This window comes from Pygoscelis adeliae, unplaced genomic scaffold (assembly GCF_000699105.1).
Source record: "Pygoscelis adeliae isolate BGI_AS28 unplaced genomic scaffold, ASM69910v1 Scaffold113, whole genome shotgun sequence".
NCBI lineage: Eukaryota > Metazoa > Chordata > Aves > Sphenisciformes > Spheniscidae > Pygoscelis > Pygoscelis adeliae.
In genome coordinates this window covers 6,650,902-6,676,734 of record NW_008825108.1, presented here as the reverse complement: position 1 = coordinate 6,676,734, position 25,833 = coordinate 6,650,902, and the positions used below count along the sequence as shown (strand labels likewise).

Sequence of the window (25,833 nt, the reverse complement as noted above, 5' to 3'; positions counted from 1 at the left end):
CTATGTTACGTAGGGCGGTAGCTCAGGGTTGATTACCATCCTGTTGGTTGTGCTCTCTCCAGACTCCCCGTATGGTACAAGAAACTGGGCAAGTTGCTCAGTGCTGGCCAGTATGTGCCGTTGCGCTGGTTTGAACATTAACCTGTTAGGTTAAAACAGGGCTTGGTTAGCCCACACTGCGCTGTGATAGTGTTTCGTAGCCAGTTAGATTAGGAACTTAACAGAGATGTGTGTATTTTTACGTAAATAAGAGAGTCAGGTGTATAAAAATGCACTGCATGCGGTAGATGCTTTAGTGATGTTGTGTGACCTTGCTGTGGGATTAAATTGTCTAACGAATTAAGGTTCTGTGACCAGCTGTGTGGTTGCTGTTTCTTCAGTTTCCAGACCCTGACTTAGCAGCTCTAGTGTGTTTTTATGGGCTGTCTGCAGTAACTTTGCCAGTCTGTGATAAGGTGGTTGAGTGTGGTTAAGCTCAACCTTCTCTTACTTGATCATGGCTCTGAGTGCACAGGGTCGAGTAGAAAGTTGCTTTTCCAAAGTTGTGGTGATGAGACATGGGAGTGATTTTACAGATAGTTTTTTTTTTTTTCCCTTCCTTTTTTATTTTTGTTATTTCTTATAAGGTGGCTGAGCTCTAAAGAACATTCCTTAATTTTCTTCTTTTAGATGGGAAGTGTTTACCTGAGGAGAGGAAACTTTGAGAAATTTGCTGGTTTGTTGTCTGCCATTCCGTAGTTTTAAATAAACCTGCGTGAAAGGTCATGAGACTCAAAAAACCCAACCAAAAAATGAAGTGTATCCCCCTCTCCCCACCTCAGTCCTTTCTGAAATACCAGTTTCTGTCAGGTGAAAATCCCACTTGGAAGAACCGTTATGTTGTCAGTATACAGAAAATATTTTTGAAGAGGAATTTTTAAATGTTTAGAAATGGGTGTTTTTAACAATCCTTACATATATTTAAAGTATATACTGTTAAAAGTATGTAGCAAACCAAATCATATATGGTATATAATAGTTTTTCTTCTTATTTAGGTGACAAACAGCATGTTTGGTGCTTCAAGGAAGAAGTTTGTAGAGGGGGTTGATGGTGACTACCATGATGAAAACATGTACTACAGCCAATCATCAATGTTCCCACATCGGTCAGAAAAAGATGTAAGTTGAATAAGCTTATTTTTTCCCCTTTCAATAGTGCGATAGTTTCAAGTATGTGAAATATGTGTGAGGAAGGGTTTCACTTAGTTTTAAGCTGTGAATGATGGTGTTTTCAGTGGCAAGCGCTTTAATTTTAGTGAGTTTATACATGTAAACTTCAGCCATATGCTTGCCAGAGTTTTATTTTTTCATCTTTAAGAATTGTATTTGTAACTTAAATTGGATTATTGATTATATCTTGTGTTTACACGTTGTGTCTACAGTCTTTTTGTTGTGGTTTTACATTTTATATCTTCAACTGTTTTTCATTTCTGAAAATGCCTTGTGCAGCTTGTTTGTCTGCTCAAGTATTCTACTTCCCATTTGTAATGACACAAAGTTACAAAACCAACCATTCTTAAACATTTTTTTCCCCTTGATAATGCATTATTGTATGTTAGACCTGTACTGGCATTACTGAAGCTCTGCTTATTATTGAAATAAATAAATTAGCCAGTAAAGTATGTCACTTCTACATGGAGTGGCATGTAGAAATATATGGAAGACTGAGAGCATGACTTGAGGTTCATGTCACCTGAAGGTCAGTAATACCATCTCATGACAGGCTTGCCTTTAATATGTGTAAGCAACATATATGCTAGATTTTCTTTGTAATTAAAAAAAAAAATCCCTTCAGACTTTCAGAAAGGTGTCACTGCTTCAAGTCTGCCTCCATGACTGTCCAGAAATATAGTTGTTTAATAGCAGATGTGAACATAGTCTTGATAGACCTTGACCTATGTAAGCATAAACATTTCCTATAGACTCTCAGTTAATTGAATTTTAATCCAGATTTTCAAAGATAGAAGGGAATAGGTTTAGAGTAGAAGGCTTTTTAAAACAAAACAAAATGCTTAAATGCAGCTTTCCAATTTGGTTTCATAAATTATTTTGATGAGAAATTTCAGGTGAGCCAGCAAAGGTTAAAATGTACTGCAGTGTAAAGAAAACTAAATAGGCTGCTCTTTTCTGTTTATGTCCATTACATATGTGCATGTACCACAGATGCACACAGGCACAATGGAATATTTATAATGTTGAACATACTTTCCTTTCTGTGAGCACTGAGAGGTGCAGCTAGCACTCTCAAATTTCTCCAAAGTGATTCTTAAATGTTAAATCGCTACTTTTAGATTTGACGCACTGAGGGAGAGAAATCATTACGGTGTAGTAAGAAAGGTAAAGTGAGATGAACGCTATGCTGTACAGTGTACACACAGTGAAAGCTGATGCTTGGCACGTTGTTGACACAGTGGATGAGTGTTTTAGTTGCCTACTCTTTCTGTAGGCAATGTTGCAGAAGTGGATCTTAGAATGGGACTTCACGAGAAGGAAGGTGGGTGTTCCAGAAACCAGGAATGACAAATGAGAAATCGTGAAAGCTTGTGGGAGAAGTGGCCAAAATGGGGCATAGAAGCTGCTGTAGTTGGCAGAAGAGCAATACCGTTCCGACAGGAAATGGAAGAATTATTTTTGCAAAAGCTTTTTAAAGTTTTATTTCCAAATTCTTGTAAAGGGTGTTTTTTTTTTTCCCCTCTGTAGCTTCACTATTGATCATGACAACTTTCTGAGTTTATGTTTATGAAATCTTAAACCATTATATGCTATTGTAATATTTTTTAAAGTTGATCAAAATAAATATATGGTGGTGATATTGACATTGTCTGTACACCTTTGATCACTCATGTATAGCTAAATGTATATTCTGTGTTACATGTTCCTTTTGATATCTCATTTGGCTCACAGTAGATGAGAAACATTGCAAAGGTGGCTGTATTCTTTTAGTTTCTGACCAATTTTGCAGCTTTGAAACCTTTTCTAATTTAAAATAACCATGTTTTCCAATAGTCTTTCAACTGGAATTCTACTAAAGATGTTGTTCTGTATATGAGAACACAATAAATATATTGACTGTGTTGTTATTTGGATAACAGTATTGACAGACAAAAATAAATTCGCTCAGAATCTTCTCTGAGTAAGCTAATAAAGACTGATGTTCAAAACCTGGATCCAGTTTTACGAACGCTTGTGGGGAAAACCTTCCAGCATTCTAGATCTTGAAACACTTTGAATCTTTCTGTCTTCATGTTTATATTGAAATGCAGTAGGTAAATGTGGGCAAAAAAAATAAAGGTAGAGAAAACTTTGAGAAAAGGAGTAAATCACTTTTATATTCAGAAAATCCAACTGGTAATAAAAAGACTGAAACGTAGCTACACAATCTCTTTTTAAGCCTACTGAAAAATGGCAGTCTTTATGCCTTTTTTTACAGTAGAATTGTCTAAACAAGGTGCAGTTTTACTGCAATTTAAATTATTGCTCTCTTTGTCATTTTCAGTTTCTTATATGTCTTTACTGAGAGCAGGTAAAATTCACGTATTGCAGGTTTTGGCTACAAGCCTGTAGAAAATGAGTTAAACGTTAATTTTTTTTTTTTCCCCAATGTATCACATATACACATGAATCCTGAGTCCTTCATTTATGCCTCATTTATCCTCTAGGATTCTTCAACTTGAAATAGAGTGGTTCTGAGCGAAGCCCTTTGTGAATGGCCTTAAATTTAAACTGCTCTTTGGGAAGGGCTAAAGCTTGTTTAGTATTTACTGGACATGACGAGGTGTTTTTCTGTTTTTCACTTTGTTGAAGTCTTACTGATTCTAGCCTTAGAAGTTGCTACTTTCCAAGGAATTGCTACTGCGTATGTGTACTCCAAGCAGAGGAACATACAGAATGGTGAAAGCTTCCTAAAATTTAGAGTAGAGTAAGGGCTATTACTGCAAGCATTTTATTTTGTGTAAACTTCAGAACCTGTTTTTCACTTTACTTTCACAGTAGGGTTTCTGTCCTTGTGAAGAGGCATTGTCTTCAGGTGGGGTACAATGATGACTTGTGCACAGTTTGACTGGGTTGGGAGCTCTTTAGCTTTCTACTTTGTTTTAACACCGAAGGTGGAGGTTTTAATTTTTTTAAATTATATTAGGAAATAGTTCTTCACTCATTAAGTGAAAGAAGAGTTTAGAACCTATCTGCAAAAGATGTGACAAAAATATTTTATGCCTTCTAATAAACAATTTTCATAGCACTTACTGATGTTGTATTCTTGTGACTTGTTGCTTTGGCTAATTTGAATTTTAAAAGAATTTCCTGTACACAAAGGTAAAGTGAACTAAGGCTGCTCAAGTCCAGTCTTAAATTTTGAGGACTTTTTACAAGTGGGAAGAAGTAGCAGCAAATAGTTTAGGACATGTTAGTTTTATTTCAGAGCCTTAGTGTAGCTAAAAACTAAAAGCCTTCTTTTAACTTACCTGCTTTTTCATTAAGGAATACAGTTCTAGGCAGTCAGGGTTGATATGGTAATTGAAATGGAAAAGTTGCATGTTACTCATGCACAAGTGCTTCCAAAATCATACGAATGCTGTTTGGGTCTGTTTTACGCACAAAATTATGGTTGCTTAGATGAAATTAGATCTTACTCAAGCCGTCTAATGCTTCCTTTTTACTAAATAAGTGGCTTTGCCTTGAGTCATCCCAAACCTTGCTGTGCTAAGTAGGGAAGTGGAACAGACTATATATCCATGAAAGCTCTGTCTGTGAATTCTGGGCACTTAGGGTCAGCGCGTGATAACCAGGTCAATAATACTTTGGCAAAGAAATTAGATATTTTATAGAACTTGCAGAAATTAGAACAGTTTAAGCAAATAGTTTAAGATTTGGCTTGAAACAGATGTGGTCCTGTAACTTAAACTGACAACAAGATGCACAATGTGCCCACAAAATAATTGCAGAGCTTATTTGTGGCCAATTTCAGCAACTTAACTGAGCTGTCTATGCACTCAGCAAAATCATTTTGAGAACAGGGGTACATGTATTTTTATTTGGATAGAGTGACAATGGTAGAAATTGGTGACTCAAAACCTTCATATACTTTTGAATCTACTGTCTTCAAATGAGCAAAAAAAATTTTGATGAGCTTTGGGAAAAGACGAGACCTGTTCAGTCTGAACTTCTTTGATTTCTCATGTATAAGAATGTAGGAAGTGCTCTACAAGGTTTGACCGGTCTAGCCCAATCCACTGAAGATACCTATGTGGGAATATAAGATCAGGGCATCTTCTGTTGTTCTGAACTGCAGTTATAAATTTTACAGTAGACAGACATGGCTTTTAATGAGGATCAGCCCAAATTATGAGGAAAGTTAGGATAATTTTTTTCAATGAATGCTTTTACCATTTCTTGGCCCAGTGCTTTGCTGTTCATTTTCTCTCCCAGCTGCTAAACAGATGAAAAAATGCTCACAGTAACATAGTAATAATTCTCTGGTTTGCACTTCTGATGGGTTAGTTTGCTGAGCTTATTCTCCTCTCTGAAAAATCTTAATGTTTTAACTAATTCTGGACTTTCTCAGTTGAGACCTGATGTTCTTTTGCAACTCAGTTCTTTTCAAAACGTGGCTTCTTGTGAAGTCAAATATATTTTAACAATTGGGGCAAGTAAGATCTAGCCTGCAGATTAGATTTGGCTCATGACAACTATAATCTAGCTCCTTGGCACTACCTTTCCTGAAGTAGGAGGTCCTCAGATTTGGATATTGAGCGCAGTGAAATGGGTTATTGATTCTGGGAACCTGCTTTCCAGAGGTTTCTTCCATCCTGATGTAGTAGAAGCATGTCTGTGATGGATCGAATTCAGGTGTTCTTCTGTCATGAGACAGTTGCATGAAGGCAGACATCAGTGGGTTTGTCTTGTAATGCGCACGATGGCGGTGATACAACGAAGGGGTGGTCAGAAGCTGTTATCAAGGCCTTTTCCTGCAAACTTCCATTAAAGTAATTTGTAGAACCTTTACCTAACTCTTACTGTGTTTTGAAATATATGGCCTTACAAAGGTGTGGTACTTTTACAAGAGAGAGAATCCTGAAACGAGACTTAGCTTACCATGGAGATAGAGATCCAGAACCTTGCTAAGTTTGGGAATCTGAATGTGGGAAGGGTTTAATCAGTCTTCTGGAGACAGCTTTGGCTTTAGGGCTGCTGAACACCACATCTTTCCAGCTGCATTGTTGACTTTCTAATGCTATTTTTTAGGACTCTAAGGAAACCTATCTTGTTTCCCAAGGCATCTTGCTTGCCATTTGCCTTAGTCATTGCACGAGAGTTTGTTAGCTTAGTCATAATATAACTTCAGATGCTGCACATGGAGTTGTTTTTAAGTATTTAAGAATTCCCATGGAATCCTCTTGTATCAGAAGCAGTCACAGCATTCTTGCTAATGCTGGCTTGTTGAATAGAGCTACTTAACATTAATGTAACTCTTCATAGTCTGAATACTTTTGATCCATCTGTGGAGGAAAAAAAAAAGTAAAGCTTATTTTTGGGAGAAAATAGATTTCTGTCTTAATGGAGAATGAATATTTTCACATGCGTTACTTTGCATGGAAACATTCTCGTAGATTTGGCTGAACAGTGGGTTGGTTTGCTCTGCTTGCTTTGTGAAACACGTAGCTTAAGCTTTTTTTCTTTGAAGTGAGAGTTGCAAAGCAACAAAGTTGCTTTTTACCTTCCCAGAGAGTGATTAATCATACTTTGCATCTTTTAGTGTGCACATAATGTTTTTAAAAAAAAAAAAAAAACAAACCAAACTTTAAATGAATGAAAATTGCAATGCCATTAATTGAAAACAGTTGGAAGGACTTGCAGGGGATGAGACTAGAAAGAAATTGAGGGAGGTTTTGTGCTTTAATGCAGTATACCCTTTCAGAGCCTATTGTCATTCTACTTATAGCTTGTGTTTTCATAATAAAGTTATATGGTATGAAGAAAAACCCAGAAGTTTAGAATGCAAAATGCACCCTTTTACTGTGTCACCTGCAAGTTAGTACTTGGATAAGCTTATCAAATAAAACGATACATGATAAACTAAATTTACTTAGAGAGGAAAATGGGTTTCTTACTCTGTCACACAGTTTGCAAGAAGTATATATCTGAATTAGTCAAAGTTATTTTGTGTCACTTTACAATTTGAAATTATGTTACAAGGAAATTAATTTCACTATTGGTGACTGGAGTGTATACTTCTCGCTACAGTTGAGTTTGCATTTAGATTTTTTTACAGAAGGGCTAAATGACTGTGCTAGGCATTGTTTCTGTACTTTATCTAAAAGCTATGTTCTACTGCATTACCATTTAAAATCAATAATATGTAATAGCTTTTGTATGTCAGCTTTAGCATTTGAAGTGGTTCCTCGGACCAGATTAATTCCATGCATAAAATCCTCTGCCTCTTCTAGAAGGGGGAGGTTATGGTTTCTTACACAATAATTCAGTTCACTAAACATATTGTATTGTAATATTGGTGGTTTACATGCTCAGTGTGTGGGTGGCTTCTTTTAGATTTTCATATGCAACTGGTTATTTAATTAAAATTAAATATTTGCTTTGTTGTCCTAGTTCTTAATTGCTTATGGCATTTTTGGTAGCAGCTTTCAATGAGTTTTCAGTCATCTTTTGGTTCATTAATACACTGTACCATCAAACTGAATGTCTTTACACAGGGAGAATTTGTTTTTACAGTTTTACTTCAATAGCCATGTTAACCTCATGTTAATAATGTCATTGTCATTCAAAGGTAACATCTTGCCTTTAAGATCTTGAGATACTGCTGCCAACAACAGAAAACTTCCAGATAAATGTAATGCAAAAGGTGATGCTTGCAGTGCGGTCCTACCTCTGTGTGCTTCCCAAGTGCCACTGGAGGCAGGAGACCACAGCCGTAAATGGTGAAATCTGAAAGATTGAATAAAATTTCATATGTTTTTCAGTATTGTATTTGGTTTTGTGTTTCACAAATAGCATATATCAGTAGCAATTTTCACTTGCAGGTAATACTGAGCAAATACTAGGCTTTCAAAATTTCTTCATTGGTCTCTGATTTTGAGATTTGGAAATATTTTCTTGTAACATGAATTTTGTGAACACTGTAATAAAAAAGTGCTTTGTAATCTACAGGAGGACTAATAGTAATACTAAATATTAAACTGGCAGAGTATAGAAAAATCGATAGGTTGTTTGTTTTTTTTTTTTAAATCTCTTATTTGTTGGCTTGACTTACTATTATTTTTTTACATCAGTATAGCGCTTTCTCCTTTTGAGGCTGTGGGTCAGCTGTTTTATTATGAAATTAGCACAGCACAGATGGCAGATGCCAGAAATAAAGTAGTGCAAATACGAAATGATGCTGATGTTTGCACTTGTGAGAACCATCATTTATCAGGCCAGGTATTACTCACAGACTTACTTGCTTATTCTAATATGTTTTGCTTTTAGTTGACTTTCTAGCAGTGGATTGAGGTATTTTAACTTCAGCTTGCTTTGTGTTTAAGAAAGCAGCTTTAGGCTATAACTGCATAATGTAGCAGTCTTCGCAGAAGTGTTGCTTTACGGAGTTTTCTTGGTGCCGCCTTGCCGAGGTGTGCTACCGCGGCAGTTATGGTGACAGACAGCTGTCCCCGCAGTAAGTTGGGGGGTTGCTTGGAAGAGGCAGGATGCTGCAGGGCCGGGGGGGAGGCGGGAACCCTGTCAACCAGCTCTGCTGCTGGGCCACCCCCCGCCGCCTCCCTCTGCTTTCAGGGAGGCTGCAGCCTGTGTTCGCGGGTCTCCCAAGAGGGTTGTAAAATGCAGCAGGTTTTTTTTACAGTTCTGGCAATTTTAAGCAATTGCTGCGGCTGTTTTGTCGAGATTGTCGACAGTCTTAAATGAACTTACTGCAGTACACCCATCAAGAGTTAACAAAAGCAGCTACAGTAAAATCTCGTTCATCACTAGGGGTAGGAAATTGCCCAATAGCATGTTACAGCTTACTGATTTTTGGTGTGGACCAGTCCAGAAAAATTGGACCATCTGCTTGGATCGTCAGTTGGTTTGAATTTAGAAGCAGAATCTTCCATGATCGGAACTGCACTGTGACTACTTGAGACTTGTGAGTAAAATGATGTTCACATTGTAGTTGGCTACCAACTCAGTCCTTCAGCCTGCCAGCACTGAGTGTCGGTCCTTCCATACGCTAGCAGAATAAAGTGTACCCTTCATGTTACACAAGGTCTTGTTTGCTCAGTTGCCTCCTTGCCCTGTGGGAGATGCAAGCCTTAGGCCTCCTCTGTCTCATAACATGTACAGGGAAAGCCAACTGAAATAATCTGTGTAGTTCAGTCAGACAAGGTTGGAATAGAAGCAGAAATCCCATGCTATCTCACAACTGGGTTTTATAGCTGTTAACCTCTGGCAAATTGATTTAAACCTAAATGCCAATGTTTGAAGAGTGGGTTTCTTGTATGTGTACAGCAAAAGCTATGGGTGTCAGAAGCTTGTTCAATTTCCTTGACTCAATCAAAGATTATTAGTCACTTGTTTTAAAAAGTTGGTATTGTATACATACTGCTAGAATATGCTGCTTTGTTTTTCAAAGGTTGTTACAGGTATAATTCTGAGCTTTTTTTCCCTAAAATATTGACATAATTGGGTAAAGCTTAAAAGATCTTATGAACTGGAAGAGGCTTTAGTGACCTTAAGGGTTAGACTGCTTTAGTTTTTATTAAGATTGTCATGACCTTTGGCTGTTGTAGACTAAAAGAAATTCAAGGGTGACTTCCAGCCACCGTTGCAAGTACGCTCTTGGAGAGTTGTTATATTTTGTGTCGTGTGGCTAGTAGTCCAGTCAGATAAAATAATGATAGCAGAATGCCAGAAGGAATGTTTTTAATACTACTAATAGCGTTCATCTTGAATCTTCATTATCTTTGGTAGACCAAGTTTGAGTAGACTATAATAGCGACTCAGAGGTTATGAATGCAAATAAAGGTCCTGGTAGCATAGGTTAAGGTTTTGGCTAATTTAGTTGTTTTGTTGTTGACTTAAATTATATGGAAATAATAGAATAAGAAGACAAAATTTTAAACTGCTCCTTACTTAGCTATGACAGTGCAAAGTGTTTAATACTGGGGAGGGTTTGTTTTTTTTTTTTGGCATATTACAAAATAAACTAGAGAGAGAGAATAAGTGAGATACCCATACAGCATATTCCTTCTCCATGAGACTTGAGAAATGCTGCATTTAATCAGCCTGGAACAGATCCACAGAAATCTTTATTTATTTCTTCTTCAGGCTTGTTATCTTTGATGTTCTAAGTATGTTATGACTTTAAGACTAGTTGTTAGACTTACTGAATTTAATACTTGGCCTTTATTATGGTTTTCTATAAAGGTTTCTCTAGAAGTCATTTTGCGATTAACTTTTCATGTAAAAGCAAATGGCACAATACATGTGACCCACTTTACAATGCTTCAAAAGAAAACCCAATTTCTAATAAGCAGTGTTCATTAAATATTATTTGCCATTCATTTTCTTTTAACTGAATTTAAAAAGTCAAGTAGTACTCAGTATAGAAGAGGTAGGATTCTTTTTCCTCCCTTTCAAGTAATATAGCATCTCTTAGGTCTGTGATTCTTTTTTTTTTTAATTTTTTTTTAATCCAATTAACATTATAAATAAAAGGTTTTCATGCTGAGATTCGTACCATTTTCTGCTTATTATGTCACATGCCATCACAGCAATTTTTGAATGCCCTGAGCAGCCATTCTGACAGGATCTTCTTTTTGGCTTAACTGTTTTGCTTACCTGTCCCAAAGCTAGTAGTACTTTTTGACTGCTGTTTCCATCTCAATGTCTGGTTGATTTGGGTTTTTGGGGGTTTTTTTTGCTTGTGTGCCCTTGTCATTGTCTTTGAAGGTGTCTCATAACTTTATCTCTCTATTTTCCATGGAATTACAATTTGCCACACCTTGCAACATGTTCTAGGATTTTCCAACTTGTCAAACTTGAATGGGTTTTTTTACCTCAATATTTTACTGTCTTTCCTTTCTTAAAACTATGGTATCAGCTTGTTTTATCAATGTTTAACAAACATAATTTTGTTAGTTTGGTTGGGGAGTGTGCTTTTGAAGTCTGTCTCCCCAGTGTCTCCACTTCTGCATGCTGTGGTTTGCGTGGCAGAGCAGTCTTGGTGTGAGTGAATTTGATTCCTTCTGGATCAAAATAGGCTGGAAGAGATGCTCCAGGAGTGCACCAAACATGTTCCACTCACTAATAGGCAACCAGTCCATGGCATCAGGTGTTTTAGTCACGGCTAACTCTAGTTAGAAATGCATACAGTATGTATGTTAGGCCCTCAGGACCAACTTTTTTGTTTTACAAATGCAGTTCTCTCTGTCGACATTACTTGCTGATGTAGATGTGGCCTGTGAACTTTGCTATCTGAGTGCTGAGCTGAAGCCACTGGTAGTTATTTAAAATGTTCTTTTGTTCACAGCCAGTTCTTCACTTAAAAAAGGAGAACTTTGGTCCAGTTTGGCATATATTTTAGTTATATCTTTTTCTGCAGGAAGTTTTTGTCTTAGTATTTCAAACCTCTTGTGTATGTAAGTGTGGTTGTTTATTGCTGTAACTACTTACTATCAAATATGTGCACTTTGTTCAAAATATGTGTGAGTATATAGTATTTTGGGGTGATATTTCTGATACATTATGTGATGGTCTACAGTAATTGCCTGCTGTAATTTCTCTTCTTGTGCCTTCTGTATGAATTCAAAAAATCATAACTACTTTGTGATTTACAGACATGAGTACTACTTTTGATATTTAGTGTCTACACTGCATGTTGTCTTTCTCATTTCTACCATCTAGATTTGGCCCCAGTATAGACAACTAGCAGACTCAGTTTATAAGGTTTGTTTGAGTTTTACATCTGTCTAGATTAAGTCAACAAAGCAATTTGCAATTGATCACAGTAAAAGTTATTTTGATTTCAATTCTTTACTCTCAAGTTGAAAAAGCTTGAAATCCCCTTATGTGTAAGAATCCAGACATTCCTTTCCTTGAAACCATACCAAAATTCAATCCAAGTCCAGATTACTGCACTAAACAAGCAGACGTTTGCCCATGGGTTAGTAAGTATGAGTAGCATACTCTGTGAACTGGATGGATTAGGTCAACTAATACCTCTTCTTGCTCCAAGGAACAATCAGCTATACCTAATGTTGATGAACATCTAATCTGTTCTTCAAAAACATCCAGAACTGGATGTCCCAGTGCTTAACTGTCCTTAAGATTGCAAAGGGCTTTTTTTTCCAAATCTTTAGCCTAAATCTCCCGTTTCTCAAATTTATTAATACTTTCCATTTCTGCAGCAGCATGGAGAGTAGTTTATTCTTTTCCTCTTACAGCAATGACTGGAAGTCTGGTGTCATGTCCTTACCTTAGTTGCCTTCTTTTTGGAATATGCAAACCCAAATCTCAATCTTTCTTCGCAGATGATGAATTTTTTTAGATCTTACTCTTCTCAAGAGTCTCTTCGGTTTGTCACATTTCTTGTGTGATGTCTGAAAGTTGACAAGGTTTTAATGGAAATATTTGGTTAATATGTGGTGTCTCTAAAGTGGGCATAATAGAACAGGAAAGATTACTTCTGACATTTGTACGTCTTACCTATTCATAAGGTGTATACAAGCATGAAGCTAGCTCTTAGGGGGGGTACATTATAATTTTAACATTGGAATCTTATCTGAAGTTCTTGTCTGTTTCTGTATACCTGCTGCTACCTAGCCACTCATTTCCCACCTTTTGCTGTTGTAACTGATAGTATGAAACTTTGCACTCGCTGTTATTACATTGAACAGGGATTGATCTGCTTGTATGATGCATGTTTTGCAGGGGGAAAAAAAACCCTCTCTCTGATTTAAGTAACTGAGTATATCTTCTTCTGTAAAGATGGGTCTCTTAGCTACAAGGGTAGAAAAACTGAAAGCTTTTAGATCTTCCTCTATTCTATTCTATTTGTTGCAAGTAAAAGAAAGTCTGTTTTTATACATATAAAGTCATACATTTTTATTGACATGTAATATACTGTTACAGTTGTTATTGTGCAGGTATTTTGGGGAGTTTCTAAAACTTTTCGTGACTTAAAAGGAGTATTCAGTTGCTGTCTTAGCTTTCTTGGCAAAACTATATACTGTTGTAGACTTTCAGAGCAATATAGCGCAATATCTTTGTGTTTTTAATAACCTTTTATTCTTACATTTTAGATGCTGGCATCACCATCAACATCAGGTCAGCTGTCTCAGTTTGGGGCAAGTTTATACGGGCAACAAAGTAAGAATTCTTTTTATTGATGATATATTTATATTATGCTAAATATGTTCTATTTTCATGCTCTTTGGATAGAGAACATGCATATGGCTTTGTTTTCTGGTGATTGTAAAAAAAGACAGTGTGTCTCCTTATTTGTGTAATTTTTTTTTAAGATACATTTTTGCTTTGCTTACTATGCATTTTTGCAGTGTTTAGTATGCAAAGTGTCATATATTGACACTGTATAGCTGTTAAATATCCAGATATAATCATCCTATAAAGAACATCTATGACTTAACTGTGACCCTCTGAAGGAAAAACTAAGTAAAGTGAGCTGGGCCAAAATGACCCTAGTTCAGAAAAATGTGTAAGGAATAAAAGGAAATTATACCTTAAATTATAACTTGATATTTCATGCTCTACAGGAGCAAATTAAATCTTGTGTACATGCTTGGCAACTCGCATTTGGCAGAGAACTGTGCCAGTAAGATTATTGCCTTCTGCACCACTGTTTGTTTCTTTCCCGTACCCTGAAGGTTTTTTTCTGTATCTGCCAGTCTTGTGTATACTGTTGCAATAGAAAACCTGTAAAGCAGCAGTCACAGTGTGTAACGCTAGCCACCTAACTTAAGGGCCAGCGTTGAGAACTGAACCTCCTTGTAGCTGAGAGGTGCATCCAGAAAGTGACTCAGAATACCTGAGCTGGATACAGTTACACAAGTAAAACGGGTTTGTGAACATCTCTGTCTTATCGCTGTACGCTTTTGAATGTTTGCAACTTTCTTGCCAAGTGCATCTGATTTGGATTCTAAGAAAAAGTGTCTTCAGAGTACTTTAGAGAGTCTGGACTTTTTTATCTGGACAAACTAAAAGCTTTGTCTGCTAGATGCATGGCCTTCACGACTTCTTTCGGCTTTCTTCAAATAGTTTAAAAAATATAGTGATTTTTTTACTATCTCAGTGGCTGTTGATGAGTGATCAATGTCAAACTGACATTTGATTATGCTACTGAGATTTATATGACCAATTTCTGGCCAGTCTGAGATTCATTCTGTTTATCACAGTTATTTGTTTTTTATTTTTAAGGTTAACTGTTTTCATCAACTTTGTTGTTCATTCAGTTGGTTGTGGTGCCAAGGACATAATCTCTGTAACATGGAGACATGCATGGCTAAAAACTAGAAAGTAAATGTTATCGGGGTTCAGTTTCTACCAAATACTGAGAAAAAGGGGCGAGAAACTTCTCTGTTCACGTCAGTGCTTATGATTAAAATACTTTTAGGAAAAACAAAGCTGATAATGCCTATGCGCTTTTAGATTGGTAGCTGTCAGTCATTAAGCAAGATGTCATGTTATAGAGTTAATGTAACTTAAACTTAACTATTAGGCAGGAAATGGGCCACTTCATTGATAGGTCTCCAATATAGCCCATGCAGATCTCTTGTCTCAGTTAAAAAAGTGGAACAGGGAAGCATAAGAAAAGAAGATTTTTTTTTTTTTTCTCTTATGGGGAATATTTCAACTGCCCCTACTTGCCAGCCACAGGAATATGGTTCTACTTCACTGTAACAGCCCTACTTGTTAAAAATTCTAGTTTAAAGAAAGCCAACAACAAGAAATAACCATCAGTGTAAAACTGGCTTTGCTGAAACAAATACTTGCACAAAATTAACCTGAATATTGTAATCATGTTTTTCAGTGTACTGTATCTAGTTTGGAAGTGTATGTATTTTTTCTTTACCGTTTTATTTTTAAAATTCCATGTAATTGTTAATCAGTGTGAAATATTATTTATAATATATATTTATGCTCATTGAAATTATTCTGATGCAGCAAATTGCCAAAATATTTACTGTGAACACCTTGATATAATCAGCATTTAATGAAGTCTTGGGAGGCTTGTTATAGCAAGTCAAGACTACCTCTTTGAATGTATAGAGATAAATTTGAGTGTTATCAAAACTTTGTTATTGCAAACTTCCTGGATTGCAAATTGCAGGGTAGGACACGGACAGACAGCAGTTCTTAGTGTGAGAGCTAAATGGGAGGTTTCTTCAGACCTTGTCCATGATAATAACCTGAGCATATGCTATGTCCATTCTTTGCATTCTTAGTATTTAATCACGTTAGACCCTGGCATATTCAGGTCTTCTGCAGGGGTGATCTACCATGGGAGAGTGCTGATTCATTATAATTTTTCTTTTGTTTGGTCTGCAAGATAAGGTTTTGAGTTCTGTGAGTCTACCTCAGCAGCCTTATGCCAAAGCAATAGGGACCGTTACTTACAGCTATCACATTTTATATGCTAATTTTGTTTCTATTGATACATTGCACTAAATGGCATTTTCTTGTCTTTGAACATCATTCTGAAACTTCATAAACACAGAAAAGCGATGTGAGAATGATGATAAACTTCTTCATAAAGTTTTTGGACATTTTGAGACAGGGCAGCAACTGGTTATCTTTTGCTGTTCTGAGTTAAAGTAGTTTCTTTTTTTACCTCACTGAAATGCTTACTTTATTCTGTCACACCCAATTGTTTGTGCAGAAAATACTTTTGATCACAATGTTAAAAATCTTCCGTATATTTTTAAATGCTAATAGAGGGTGGTTAAAATTCTGCTTGCTTGCTTTTCTCAAAAGATTGAACTTTACTTGATCACGGACACTGAAGCTCTGTTATCAAAAAGAAGCAACTTAAACTTTACAGAGAACTGGCCTAAAAAGTTGGTTTTGTTGTCCTAAAAGCAATGTTATTGTTAACTAAATACTCATAACTTTCTTTTTTTGTTAAAGGTTTGCTTAATTTTTAACAAGACTGATCAGTGTTCTAAATACTGGCCAAATATATACCAGTTTATTCGGAAGTAATTAACGTGTGCAGTTACTAATTTTCTCAAAATGCTGCCTTTTTTGAGATAATTTGTAGATTTTCATGTCCTCATCAAAAAACTCGAAACTGAACCCTTTCTCTACAGTATACATCTCAAAGGAAACCAAATTTTGTTAGTGACTCAAATACAGAAATTCCTTTTAAGAGCCTTTCTGAAGTTTAACAGAAATGGGGCTAAATTTGAGATAATTTGGCTTCTACTATGCAAACAAGGACTTAGTTTTTTACACTGCACTTTCCTTCAGTCTTTACACTTTTTTGTAGGTTGTCAGCATAAATTGTTTCCATCTACACCTGATGGAGAAGACTTTGTTCCTGATTGCTCTATATCTCCACCCCTCTGAATTTTTTTTCAATAGGTGCACTAGGCCTTCCAATGAGGGGAATGAGCAACAATACCCCTCAGTTAAATCGCAGCTTATCACAAGGCACTCAGTTACCGAGCCACGTAACGCCAACAACAGGGGTACCAACAATGTCACTTCACACGCCTCCATCTCCGAGCAGGTATTTATTGATAGCCAATATTTCTGCGATTGTGTCTTTCTGCAGAGCTCGTGTTAAATGTTCTGCATATTTTGCCTCAACTACTTTACAGTCTGATTAATTAAAAAAGAAGAAAAGTAGTTTCTGTTGACCACTGCCTCTGTTAGGGAAATAATACTGTAAAACAGTAAGGACTTACTGTAAGACGGTATTTGATTTTTGTATGTAAAGGACAAATTGCTGGCAAATTCTGCTTCAGAATGTAAGAGGCTGTTTTTTGATTGTTCTGGTAAATGTATGGTTAAAATTTTTGTATGGATGTCATATACCTTGTAAGAATATTAAGGTAGTAGGTCTGAAGTGCTCATTAAAAAAAAAAAGATCTGTAACACCTTTTCAAATGCATAATACTTAACTATTTCTCTAAACGTGACCAAGGACTTGATTAGTAGGTAATGGGTCATCTGGTATTTCTGAAGAAATCCAAAACTACATTAATTATAGAGAGTAATCCAAACATGCTGTATTGACGCTAAGCACAAATTAAGTTGCAACAGCTCAGAGTCCATCCTACGTTAGTAATCTAAATGAGTAACTGAATACTATTGTACAGATTCATCTCTGTGGATGGTTTTTCTCTTTCAGGGGGATATTGCCTATGAATCCTAGGAATATGATGAACCACTCCCAGGTTGGTCAGGGCATTGGAATTCCCAGCAGGACAAACAGCATGAGCAGTTCAGGGTTAGGCAGCCCCAACAGAAGCTCTCCAAGCATAATATGTATGCCAAAGCAGCAACCCTCTCGACAACCTTTTACTGTGAACAGGTAAGGCTGTTTAGCTGGACCATCCCTGTACAGCCATGGACATGCTTAAATGCTGCTCTGGAAGTCTAATTTTTATCCATGAGAATAAAGCTGGAAAGCTGCTTTGTGTGTTCTCATCTCCTGGCAATAAACTCTGAAGCTGCTTTTAACTTTCACGCAAGCTTTTTGAGGCCTTTAAGCTAAATTCTGTTTCTGAGTATTGAATTTCTACTGCTGCTTCTTTAAAATGTGTGACGTTTCTCATATGTTCCCAAGTTTGTTTTTGAAACATCTTGATTTTTGGGTATATGCATCCATTTTAAGACTGTTCTTCTATGAGTTTGGGAAGAAGTAAGGCAAGATTTAAAAGCACAATAGTTATTCTGGAAGAACAGTTAACTGATTCAGACACAGTAGGGGCCTAGTATTTTACTACTTTAAATTCTGGAATAATATAGAGAACAGTGGTTTGACATTCATTTAGCGATTTGATGCTCGTTTGGATGCCAGAAGCTTCTCAATCACTTCTGCTCTTTTTCTAACTCTAGGCAAGATTCTAACATCATGAATCATTAGGCTTTAACTGTGTTTTGGTGCTGTGTTTATGCTTAGTTCATACTGATAAACTTGTAGTAAAAAGTGTGTTGATTCCAATTATTTAATGTGTGTAGTCACAGCTTTGAACAGCTGACTACTTTTCAGGCTTCATTCTACAACCTCACTATCTCTGTGCTCCCGGTTTCATCCTTTTTCTCCCTTCAGGCCCTTCCTTAGGGGACTGGCTCTTAGACGGAGCACAAACAAGCTGGCAGTCCGGTGCCACCTCTAACCCAATCTAGTATTTTACAAAATGGATAACGGAAGGTGAAAATTAACGTCACGGTTATCTGAAACTTGGTCAGGCTTTTAGTTCTGTAGTTTCACACTGATACAGGCATAAAAATGCTTTTCTCAATCACAGCAATAGAGATTTGGTCATAGTGGCTTATGTTCTTGGAGTGTGAGAAGATATTGTACCTGGCCTCTGATTACATAGAATTTGCCTTTTCTTTCCTGTCATGTATAGCGGCAAGTAAAGGAGATGATAATTTAAAAAGATAATTTTTGAAACTTGAGCATCACAAAAGGTGAAATAGTAATATACTTAAAAACTCTACATGCAGAGGACAATGATTTTGGAGACTGATATATGTGTAGAAAGTGCTTGTTTAAGTATCATTCAGCTGTAGGGTAGATAATGAAATCCCTGTCTGTAGGAGCATTTGAATTAAAATCCTCATCTTTCACTGTTTGCATTGTATATCTCATTTTCAAGAAGCTACAATTTTTACAAGTTGAGAAAGAAATATCACTGGAACAATGGCAAGTTCCTATTCCACAGTTTATTAGCCTACAGAAGTATAATAATAGTACATATCCAATTGTTAATTGATATATTTCACAAAATTTTGAAATTATACTTGGAAAACAAAATTTTGGTGTTTCCTTGACAGGTGCATGAATTATGTCACTTCCAAGAAGTGTTTTCTGAACGGTTGCCTTAGTTGAAGCAATGAAAGTTTTTAGGTTTTTGAACATAAAAAATACTTCACTTTCCCTTTCTTAGTTACATTGGTAAAAAAGGTTACAAATAATTGTACAGAGGTATGCATTTTGTGGCCTAGTCCCTTTCTTATCTCTGAAATTCTTAACATGGTTATTTCTAATTACTTTAAAAGCAAACAAAAAACCCCTTGCATGAGAAATACTGTCTGTTATCTGGCTAGATTATATGCCCTCAAGATCAAGTTGTCTCCTGTTGGTGCTTTCACCAGGTCTAGAATCCACAAATTATACCAGGAATGTGTTTCTTCAGATGCATGAGGTGTCAAAGATCTGGATGTCTTTCAAATGCACCACCTTGGGGAAGCAAAGCAGGACAGGACCGGTCTTGGCTAACTGTTCCCTTTCTTGATGTCTCAATCCAAAATGAAGCATTTAGGGCTATTTCAAATGGGAATGAAAGGTTTCAGATTTGTAACTGTGGAAAAAGTCCATGTAGGTAAAATTTCGACTAGGAAAACTTTGACATTTTTATTTACGGAAACTTCTAAAACATCAGCTTCCATCCTGTTACAGGGGAAAAATGAATGTTGTGGGAAATGTGGGAAACCACAGGGCAGAAATTCAGAATTTCACTCAGCTGGGGCCTACCTTTGGGCTTCTCAACATCTCCAGCTCACACAGAATGAAGCAGATGATTTGTGAGGGTGTCTTTCTGTCCACAGTAGTCCTATATGATACTTAGATGTCTTCAAACATTTTTGCCTGACTGTATGAAACTTTAATTTAGCTGGTGTCCTTGTGTGGCAGAGACCATCCCGATGCTCGTAATAGTGCCATGTGTACATGGTGATGATTGCACACCATAACTGTTCAGCTTATAACTGAGTCATGACAAACTTGATCACTTCCATGATCCAGCTTCCCACCTGCAAATGAATGGGTTGCAGTCTGACTTTTCACTGTTGCATTTACTGCTGCCTCATTTTTCTGTATGAAATTATTGAGCAACGATCACGTTTGTCATAACTTGTTGGTTGACAGATGTCTTAAGACACAGTGGCTATTAAAAAAGTAAGTTCTTTTGAAGTCATTCCAGTTGTCTTGATTGAGCAGTGCCTGCTGCTGCTGCTCAGAGTTTTCAGAAGTATAAAGGAAAATAACTGAAAACTGAGTTTAGGCTAATGTGGGTTGCTTAAGCTTGAAATAATTTAGGGTTTTTTTTCCCTCTTAATGCCTTCCACTGGAAATTACAAAGTATGTGTACCCTGTTGTCTGACTTCCTGGATTTTTTTCACAGTATGTCTGGATTTGGGATGAACAGAAATCAGGCATTTGGAATGAATAACTCCTTATCAAGTAACATTTTTAATGGAACAGGTGAGTTTACTCTGATTAATGGTGATCTTAAAGTACAGTAGGGAGATTTTTTGACTAAATAAGTCTAATTGAAAATACTTTGTTCTGTTGGAGTGCAACTTTGTTACAATTTTCAGTTGTTCCATCGAAGTGCTGCTCCAAGGGCGGTGCTATGAAACTGTTACTATTTCGTAACAGTGGATTTTAATACTTCTGAAGTCAAAGTGAAAGTATTTTGCAGAATACCTACTGTACATCACATGACTATAGGTTATACCTAGTCAGTTAGAAATGCAAAACAGCTTATGGAATTGAAAAGGGTATCAGAGAAGAAAAGATTTATCCATTTTCTATGAAAACATTATATAGGGTAAAAAGAGTGGGAAAGCATTTTCTGAAATCTCAAACTCCTTTTGAAGAGCTGGTTTATAATGTGATCCTTTCAATTGGTTGTTTCCGTTGTGATTTTTCTCTGGGAATTACTTCTTCACCTGAATTTAATGAACTAGAGAGGGGAAAATATCCTTGTGCATAAATGCCTTAGGTTTGTCCATGCTGATGTTTCTGTAGGCGGCTGTGAAGCAACTTGAGGTGCTGGTGACATCACAGAGTGGAAGGTTTTGGGCATCCCCTAGGGCCTTGTGACATCTTTATAGAGCCGCCGCTCTGGCCTTGCCTGTGTAGTATTTTTGCAAATGAAAAACTGTTCCCATGTAACTTGCACTGCATTAGCTCTACAGCTGCTTCAGCTGCATCTTACCTTATCTAAGGACAAAAGAGCTCCTTGATGCTGCTGCTAATATGAGTTATTATCTTCTCTCAAATTTCTTCTTGATAGCTCCTTAAATTTTAAACAGGTTACCAATCCTAGTAGTGTAATTTTGATAGTCTACCTGTATTTTCCGTGCACAGTCTTTAATTCAAAATGAGTAGACCTTGTTACTAAATACTGTTGACTAGCTATTGTTTAAAAACAAACCCCAAACATCTTGATGCTCCTTAAGCTAGCCTCATAACACAGAGGCTATAGTTATTTGTAATAATTATAGTAGGAGTAAAAAGGTCAACTTGAAGAAAGAAAATATATCCTACATTTATCTTGCACATAATGAAGTCTTTGAGTAAAAAAACGTAAGGGAATTTAAAATACCTGTTTTTATTGTAGATGGAAGTGAAAATGTGACAGGACTGGACCTCTCAGATTTTCCAGCACTAGCAGACAGAAATAGAAGGGAAGGAAGTGGCAATCCAACTCCATTAATAAACCCTTTAGCTGGAAGGGCACCCTATGGTAAGACTATACTTTTGAAAGCTCTTTGAATGAAATTGGTATTTGCTTGATTCACCTTTTGCAGTTCATAAGACAATAGGTAGTCTTTTCAAAAATGCCAGTCACTTGAGCTCCTAAGTCTCATTTTTTAAAATAAATAATCAATATCTCTGTGATTGGAGATTCCCCTCAGGCTTTTGCTAGTATTAGAGCTCATCTGCTTTAGTTTACAATCAACAATCAATAGAGGTTGTTAGGGTTTTCAGTCTGTATAGTACGATTACTCCAAAGCTGCTCACTCTAGACATTTCTTAGGCAATAGGTTATTTTCTGATTGCATGTATACAAGAACTGTTGAGGTTGAGTAGTAAATTTTAGAAATAATATTTGATTACTAGAGGTGCTATTGTGTAAAAAGTCGGCAGCTGTAAACATACTGTATATTTTCTCTCTTTATTGGTAGTACTTGCTGTAGTACTGTTCACTGTCACTCTTATAATGAACATCAGATTTCAAAAAATAACCTGTAAGCATCAACTGTTATCAGTCAGATTCCAAGTCTGTGTCTTATATAATTCTTGCTGAACAGCTTTAAAAATAAAAAAAGGAAAAACTTTAAGGTGGATACAAATCTTATTATTTGGGTCTGGAAAAAATTCAGGTAAGCTTAGCGTGAGGCACAATACTTTTTTTTTTTTTTTTTGTGTTACTGCTTTAGTAGATTTTGTCATGCATGTTGCATCAGCTACTCTGAAAAGTTGCTTTTATAACCTAAAGTTATTTTCGTGACACTTGTCAAATTTCCAACCAAAAATAACCCAGTGTTTTCTAACTATAAACAGCTAGTGTTTTTCAGAGATATCTCCAACTTTAATTGGAGATAAATAATGGATACCGTATTATCAGGAGAAGTAGCCTCATGGATTGGGTGTAACGAGGGCCCTCTGCTTAAGATAGCTGTGAGAAAGAGCTAAACAAGTTAAACTGAAGTGCTCCTAAACACAAAGGGAAAAGTCATTTCCCCAGATAAAGACACTGAAAAGTCACACTGAGAGTGGCAAGCTAATACGGTTTGTGGTTTACATGAGATTTTGTCTGTCTCTGAAAGAGAAGCCATTACATGGAAAATTGATAGAAGGTAGGAAGGAGATCCACACAGATGTACTTCCAGCATGGAGCTGGAGTTCAACATTCAGCAGCACTGCTGCATAAAAAAAATCTGTAATTGCTCCTGTGCTTACACCATTTCCCTGTTTTGGTGCTAGCATAGCTGTTCACACAACTGTGTGGTGAACCAGGAAAGAAATTTCTCTCTCTGAAGAGTTATCTTGAGCATCTGCTTAATGCAGGGGGTGGGTATGGTGGTAGGAACAATCAAGAAATAGGGATCTGAGATGCACTGGACACTGCCTCCAGCAACAAAGTGGAGAGCACTTTTGGTTGTGATCGAGGAAAAAAAGGTTTGAAACTGAGCTGAGACATACTTTCTTCATGCTTAGCTTATTTAGGAAAATCAGACTTCAAACAACTTTTTAGATAGAATGAGAATATGCAACAGTTAATTCATTATCAGTGTTACTCATCCAGTGGAAGAAATCATAACAACTCTGGATGAAGAGGGTGAACAACAGAAACAAGATTAACTCAGTGGTTTTTTTGTCTTAAAATAAAGGAACTTTGATCTCGTAACTTCAGCATACTGGAGAAAGTCATATACATTGTCAGCTACTGAACTATTTTAGATCCTATACATCTATTAAGAATCTTTGACAAACAGGCCCTAGACTACTTCTGTCTTCTCTTCCTTTAGCGCGATGTTGTTTGCAACCAAATCACTGTATTACTTCTCTAGCTCTCAGCAAAGAATATTTGCCCTTGGGTGTGTTGTGTGGGGGCTTTTCTTTGGTTGTTTTTTTTTGTTTGTTTGGTTTGGTTTGGGTTTTGTTTTTTTTTTAACTGGCATTAAAAAAAAAAAAAAAAGAATGTTGCTTTTCAGTAGTCGGAATCCATGTTCCAATGTGACTGGCCTACTTTTTTTAAATTAGGGTCAGAGCACTGAGAGTTGCAGGCTAAATGCTTTCAGTTTTCATACTGAAAGTAGGAGTCGTTCTTATGTCACAGGCAAGTATTTCATTGGTGATATGTTCTGTTGCAAGTTAGCTGGGCATCCTTTAAGAATACGTGCTTCTAAAGAGATTATGCTAAGAAACTCTTCATGCAATTAGGGGATGGAGGAAAAATGTATTATAATCTTAAAAGCAGTACATCCTTCCTTCATCAGTGGATTTCCTTAAATACCGCTTTAATAATGCCTGTAAAGATTACTTGATTATTTAGATGTGCAAAACAGGTGCTGTTCCTGGTAAAAGTACTGGGCTTCATTCTTAAAGCAGTGGATGTGTCTATGAATTTAACCCGGAGTGTTTCTCAGCTCACGCTTAAATAAGAGGCTTTAGGCTAATATGTGTGGATGTTTTAAATGAACATGCTTTGTTTTGGTTTACCTGTTTTTTTTGAAAGTCATTTCTGCTGTACAGCTTGCACATAATGAAAATGGACAGTAAGCAAGATCAACAGCAGAAAATTCTTTACTTAGCAGTCATTTAATGTTATTCCTGCTTTCATTTTGATGATAGTTGGAATGGTAACAAAACCAGCAAGTGAGCAGTCGCAGGACTTTTCAATACACAATGAAGATTTTCCAGCATTACCAGGCTCCAGCTACAAAGACCCAACATCGAGTAATGATGACAATAAATCTGTAAGTAAAGCTTAAATCTTCTTTTATTTTGAGTGTTCTTACTTCTTTTGATGATTATATTTTAAAATGGGCAGTGACTATATTTGTAATATAAGATTTTCAAATTTGCTTCTCTAAATTAATGAGAAATTTTGCATAAGCAGCATTTCATATATAACTATGTAAATGGAATTTCTCAGGAAGTTTTTTGTCCCAACAGTCACTGCGACCTTGCTTTCTTAATTTCATATGACTTCTGTGTATCCTTTTGTATTTTGGGGAGGGGCCAAGGAGGAACTTGCAAGAACACCTCCAAATTTATTTTTGAGAATTGATACATATTTTTCAAGTTTTGCAATTCATAATTTCTTTTTCTACCAATTCCAGCTCATTTTTCACTGTTGATGCCTCTCATCAGTAGTAATTTACACATTATAACATCTTTCTTCAAAGCTGTCAAATTCTTTAAAAGTTAAGGGGTACAATATCGCTTCAAGGTAAAATTCTTGATGGGGAAATGAAGTCACAGGGAACAAGCTCTTTTATTAGAGACCATTGCATTCATGGGTATGTTGTAGACTAGTGGGACACACTGTATCTGAAGTATTGTAATTATCATGCATTAGATATATAGCTTAGATCATAAGATTATGGGTTTTTTTTATTGTTTACTCTGAAAGATTTAAATAAAAGTTGCTTTTTTTATTACAAATGAAAGGTGAGTAAAATTTGGATGGCAGAGAAGAGTTCCCTACAGTATTTGACAAAGCGTTCTAGTTTCTGATTGTTTTGTTACTTACAATTACAAAATGTATGTTAATCAGGGTGGCATAAATACTGATGAGTAGGTAGTAGATGTGACTACAAACTCATGTGAAAACTGAAAAATGCAGCTGTTCAAAAAAGGGATGGGGGGAAGCCTAGCCCCCAAATGTTGTGGCCAGCTTTATCATGTGGAAAATGTTCTGATACAGTTAGCGTTGAATACACTAAGGAAGGGAGGGAGTAGATGTGATTACGTTGTGTTACTGTAGACTTGTTTTAAAGAATAATAAAGAGTAAGAAATAATAGTTATGGAAGATATCTTTTGTCAGTATATGGGCTCCTGGAGCGCAATCACAGTTTTCTTGCCAGATATAGTGTTTACATCTCTTTCCCAATAGTTGCAAATGTGCCAACTGTATATTGCTTGCACCTGAAATTGGCTTGAATTATCTGTTGCTACCTTGTGGAGTGTTACGTGGGAGCAAGACTGTATGGGAAAAATATATGATGTGATGAGTCCAAAATATCCTCTAGTCACAGGCACTTGGCATATCCATTGTATTCAAACTCAGGTGTAAAATATTTTCTTATCCTTT

General features: G+C 36.4%; 1 protein-coding gene across 1 annotated transcript in view; it reads left to right on the top strand.

Annotated features, from left to right (window-relative positions):
* Nucleotides 1–1,041: 1,041 nt before the first annotated feature.
* Nucleotides 1,042–25,833, top strand: part of CNOT2 (CCR4-NOT transcription complex, subunit 2) — a 39,923-nt gene continuing 15,131 nt past the window's right edge. The window contains exons 1-7 of the mRNA XM_009327550.1: nt 1,042–1,158; nt 13,329–13,395; nt 16,627–16,774; nt 17,399–17,581; nt 20,403–20,482; nt 21,627–21,752; nt 24,368–24,492. Coding sequence (XP_009325825.1) covers nt 1,048–1,158; nt 13,329–13,395; nt 16,627–16,774; nt 17,399–17,581; nt 20,403–20,482; nt 21,627–21,752; nt 24,368–24,492 — 840 coding nt within the window. The 5' untranslated portion in view covers nt 1,042–1,047. The remainder of the gene's footprint in view (nt 1,159–13,328; nt 13,396–16,626; nt 16,775–17,398; nt 17,582–20,402; nt 20,483–21,626; nt 21,753–24,367; nt 24,493–25,833) is intronic.